Below are 4,720 nucleotides of genomic sequence, written 5' to 3' on the forward strand. Positions count from 1 at the left end.
CCCAAATATTCATCTCTAATATTATTTTGCTCTCTGTAGCTTGTTCAAAGTCACTTGCACAAGACTCTTCTTGGATAATTTTTATAATTCATCTTGAATTTTGTTCTATATTTCACTTTCGTCTCTTAATTTTAATTTTTTAATAAAAAAATCCTTAAAGGTTAATTTTATTCATATCGCCTTTTTCTGTTTTACATTTAATTTGACGATTAAATAGAGTTATGTGTGCCTTTCTCGAAGGCAAATATGGTGTTTTCAGTTTTTTTTTTTCTCCCTTTCACATTAAGTTTGGAAATTGAAATTTCTGAATGAAATTATTTAATTTTAAATAAAAGTATTTTATTGGAGATAGACATTTAAAATGTTATCTTTTTAAAAAAACCTAAAATTTAAATTTTAAAACCTAAAAGAAATGACTGATATTTAGAATAAAATAAAATTAAAAAAAAAATGACCTGAATAAAATGTGGAGTTGGCGAAGACTCCATATTGTTGGGTAGGATTGGTACAATTTGCATAGCAAGAAGAAAGAAGCAGAGAAAGCACAGTGGATTGGAAGAGTGGAAAGCAAAGGGAAAAAGCTTTTGTTAAAGTTCCTATTACTAAACCCCACACGCTAAGAGTAAGTTTGGAATTCAATCCCAACGAATTATTAGACCCACTCTACTCTACTGTTTTGCATTTACTTTGTGTGGACTAAATAAAGCTATACGATCCTTCCTGGAAGGCGATTCTTATGTTGACGAAACGATTCTACATAATTATCACATACTTTGTTGACTAAATGCTAGTCATTCCTTTTTGTCCATTAGTAATATGTTCCTTCCTGGAAGAATATTATGGTGTTTTTGGTCATTTTCATCTTCTTTTTTTTTTAGTTCTTCCTTTACTTCTTCATTTTTATCAAATTTCTTGTATCAGACTAGATTACCCAAATATTCATCTCTAGTATTTTGCTTTCTCTACCTTCTTCAAACTCAGTTATCATGGCTTCTACTTCTTCATCAGCCCCTCCCTGCAAGTACGATGTTTTTATTAGTTTTAGAGGCAAAGATACCCGTTATGGTATTCTCTCCCATCTCTTTGAAGCTTTGCAGCGAAAGCAAATCAATGCCTTCTTGGATGAAGAACTTCGTAAAGGAGAAGAGATCTCACCAGCTCTCTTGAAAATAATCCAAGAATCCAGTGTCTCAATTGTCATTTTCTCTGAAAATTATGCAGATTCTGCATGGTGCTTGGATGAGCTTGTTGAGATACTTAAATGCAGGGAAGAATCAGGACAAATAGTCCTACCAGTTTTTTACAAAGTAGATCCCACTGAGGTTCAAGACCTGACAGGGAATTTCGGGAAGGCACTTGCTATGCATGGAGAAAAAGGCAATTCACAGAAGGTGGGCCAGTGGAAGCGTGCTTTGATGGAAGTAAGCAACTTTTCAGGATGGGATTTACAGGAAATCAAGTAAGTATATTACTTTTTAATTACTCTTTACTGTAGTTTTTCTAGTTTTCAATTTAAGGGAAGGGAATCAAAATTTAGAAAATTTTAACTGAGTACATTAATCTTAACACAAAGCACCAATTCAAACATAGACAGCACTTATACGGAAAACATAGTAATTATATATTACTGTTTACTTAGAAGTGTAAGTCTACCATTACTTACTAGTGTTTGTTGTTCACATGTGACTAGGTATGAGGCCAAATTAGTTGAGGGAATTGTCAATGATGTTTTGATCAAATTTAGTGATATGTCTAAAGGTGATGATTCTTATGATCGCAACTTGATTGGAATTAAACTGCGTGTGGAAGAAGTGGAACGGTTGTTAAATGAGAAGCAGATTGTAGGAATTTGGGGGATGGGAGGCATTGGTAAAACAACTATTGCACAAGAAGTATTTCATCGAAACAAGAATAAATTTGATGGTCATTGTTTCGTTGAAAATGTTAGGGAAACAATGACAAAGCAATCATCAAATTCAGTGCGAGTCAAAATCATTCAACAATTATTAAGGGACAAACATGTAGACAGTTTGAATGATTCTACTAGGAGAAGGCTTAAGAGTAAGAAGGTATTGATTGTTTTTGATGATGTAGAGGATCGAAACCATTTAAAAGATTTAGCAGGAGATTGTGATTTGTATGGTGAGGGAAGTAGAATCATCATAACTAGTAGAGATTCACTTGGTTTATCAGAGGAAGACAGATATGAGGTTGAGAAGTTAAGTGATTCTCAAGGTCTGGAACTCTTTAGCTTGCATGCCTTCGAGCAAAATCATTCCAAGGAAGAATATAAGGAGCTATCAAACAACGCAAAAAAATATGCTGGAGGCAATCTATTAGCTCTTAAAGTTTTGGGATCTCATTTATTTAATATGCACATAGAAGAATGGGAAAGTGAATTGGAAAAATTGAAAGTTGAACCTCTTGAGAAAATTCAAGCTGTTTTGAAAACAAGTTATGATGGGCTAGGGGATAAGGACAAGGACATATTTCTTGATATTGCATGTTTCTTCAAAGGGCAAAATAAAGATGAGGTTGAGAGAATATTAGAAGCATTTGGTTTCTTTCCAAAAAGTGGAATACCTCGCTTACTTAAAAAATCTCTCATAACTGTTTCGTCACTCAATGAGATTCATATGCATGACTTGCTAGAGCAAATGGGCAAGGATATTGTTATTAAGGAATGCAAACAGCCTGGAGGACGCAGCAGGTTGTGGAATTATGAAGATATTAGTCATGCATTGACAACAGGGATGGTAAGGACCAAATTAATCAATGAAGCTTTTTTCATTATCATATTTGAATTTTGTAAGAATTGTAGATCTCGTGATGAATTAAGTATTAATCAATAATCCTTTTTGCTGTTATTTTACTAGGGAACCCAAAATGTTGAGGCCATATCGTTTCGTTCGGGTGGTATTTTGAAGCTAAGTGCCACGGCCTTTACGAAGATGTGCAATCTTAGATTCATCGAAGTATATGCAATGTCTTTCAGAGTGCTCCTTCCTAAGAACTTTGAATTTTGTGCACAAGCACTAAGATATCTTTACTGGTATTCTTATCCTCTGGAATCTTTGCCGTTAAATTTTTGGCCAAAGAATCTTGTAGAACTTCACATGCGTTTTAACAATCTCAAACAACTGTGGAATGGAGGAGATAAGGTACAATTTATATATTTTAGCTATATTTTCTAAAGTTAATTTGTATCTTCTAATTTATTGATATTTTTCTATTTAATTACAGCCTCTTGGAAGTTTGAAATTAATGGACCTCAGCTACTCTTATCGCCTGATCAGGATTCCGAACTTGTCTAGTATTGCCCCAAATCTCGAGTTTTTATATTTGGAAGGATGTAAGAGCTTGGTTGAAACTCCCTCTCTTCAAAATCTGAGCAAGCTTACTGAACTTTATTTAAATGGATCCAATAAAATCAAAGATTGTCCAGAGATTCCGTGTAATATAAGGATTCTAAAATTATACGGAACTGGAATAAAACAACTGCCCTCATCAATTAAGCATCTGTCTCAACTTGTCATATTGTCCTTGGATGGGTGTACACTCTTGAGTCTTCCAAGCAGCATTGGCAATTTGAAACGTCTTGAAGAACTTCATCTAGCTGAATGTTTACTCGTGACTATTCCAAGCAACATAGGCGAGTTGAAATGTCTTGAAAAGTTATTTCTCCGGAATTGCTCATATTTAGCAAGTCTTCCTGAAAGCATCAAACAACTTTCGAAGTTGAAACTGCTTGATTTAAGAGATTGCGAGAGTCTTAAGAGTTTACCAGAGCTTCCGTCATGCTTAAAATTTTTAAAAGCAATTGATTGCCACTCTCTGGAATCTGCATCAATTTCTTTCAATTTCAATTGCACATTTCTTGATTTTAGTCATTGCTTCAAATTGAATAAGAAAGTAATGGAGGATGTTTTTGAAGCGCACCTATTGGGTCAGAAAGTTACATTATTGATGGCAGGAGGTGAAGTGCCAGAATGGATGAGGTATAAGAATAAAGGATCCTCGCTTTCCTTCAAACTTCACCTTCGTCACGTAATTGCCTTCTCTTTCTGCGTTGTTCTTAGTCCCTATGGTGATGTTTATTTTCCTGGATTTGAAGTGGATTTCATATGTGAATCTGGAAATAGGCGGGAACATAATGCGTTCAACTTATTTAGCGATAAGGACGTTGCGAATTGGAATGGTTATCCGTATCTTTCGGACTTATCACACGTGTTGCTTTCATTCAATGGATTGAGGACACGTTTTGATGAAGAGTGTTTCGTTGAGGCCTCATTTTGCTTCAACACTGACTATTACATGGATCGGCCAGAAATTATGGAGTGTGGGGTCCATCCTATATATAGTAGAGATAAAAGGAGAAGCAGAAATGAAAAGCATCAAGATGACGAGGAATGCCAATAACTTCTTCAAATATTGGAAGACAAATCGAAGAGAAGAAGCTTCTTCTTCTTCTTCACTCAATCTAAATCTCTCTCTATCTCTTCCTGCTTCCTCTTAACCAAACCCCACTCACTTTCACAACAGGTATAACTCATTTCTAGTTTGCCGTTACTATTTAGCATTCTTAATTGCTTTACTCTTACAAATACCTGCAATCTTTTGCAGCTCTATCATCTGCCGCTCTATTGTCATTTGAGAGAGGGAAGACTATACAGGAGAATAATTAAGCTCAAATCAGGGGAAAAACAACAGGTGAAATGAT

General features: G+C 34.9%; 2 protein-coding genes across 2 annotated transcripts; both read left to right on the forward strand.

The window, feature by feature from the left end:
* The first annotated feature begins 910 nt into the window (after positions 1 to 910).
* On the forward strand, positions 911 to 2,873 carry LOC131173115 (disease resistance protein RUN1-like). Its single transcript, XM_058134832.1, has 2 exons — positions 911 to 1,459; positions 1,691 to 2,873. Exons 1-2 carry the CDS (start codon positions 987 to 989, stop codon positions 2,850 to 2,852), a joined length of 1,635 nt encoding a protein of 544 aa, XP_057990815.1. The 5' UTR covers positions 911 to 986; the 3' UTR covers positions 2,853 to 2,873.
* Positions 2,874 to 2,881: 8 nt separating this feature from the next.
* Positions 2,882 to 4,419, forward strand: LOC131172748 (disease resistance protein RML1A-like). Its single transcript, XM_058134267.1, has 2 exons — positions 2,882 to 3,161; positions 3,244 to 4,419. Exons 1-2 carry the CDS (start codon positions 2,952 to 2,954, stop codon positions 4,417 to 4,419), a joined length of 1,386 nt encoding a protein of 461 aa, XP_057990250.1. The 5' UTR covers positions 2,882 to 2,951.
* The last annotated feature ends 301 nt before the right edge of the window (positions 4,420 to 4,720 follow it).

This window comes from Hevea brasiliensis, chromosome 14, assembly GCF_030052815.1.
Source record: "Hevea brasiliensis isolate MT/VB/25A 57/8 chromosome 14, ASM3005281v1, whole genome shotgun sequence".
NCBI classification, from domain to species: domain Eukaryota; kingdom Viridiplantae; phylum Streptophyta; class Magnoliopsida; order Malpighiales; family Euphorbiaceae; genus Hevea; species Hevea brasiliensis.

What these genes read in the sequence shown, in the direction of transcription:
- LOC131172748 (XM_058134267.1), top strand. Translation starts at nt 2,952, where the DNA reads ATGTGCAATCTTAGATTCATCGAAGTATATGCAATGTCTTTCAGAGTG. An exon ending in TGTGGAATGGAGGAGATAAG is followed by an intron (nt 3,162 to 3,243) that starts GTACAATTTATA and finishes ATTTAATTACAG; the next exon opens with CCTCTTGGAAGTTTGAAATT.
- LOC131173115 (XM_058134832.1), top strand. Translation starts at nt 987, where the DNA reads ATGGCTTCTACTTCTTCATCAGCCCCTCCCTGCAAGTACGATGTTTTT. An exon ending in TGGGATTTACAGGAAATCAA is followed by an intron (nt 1,460 to 1,690) that starts GTAAGTATATTA and finishes ACATGTGACTAG; the next exon opens with GTATGAGGCCAAATTAGTTG.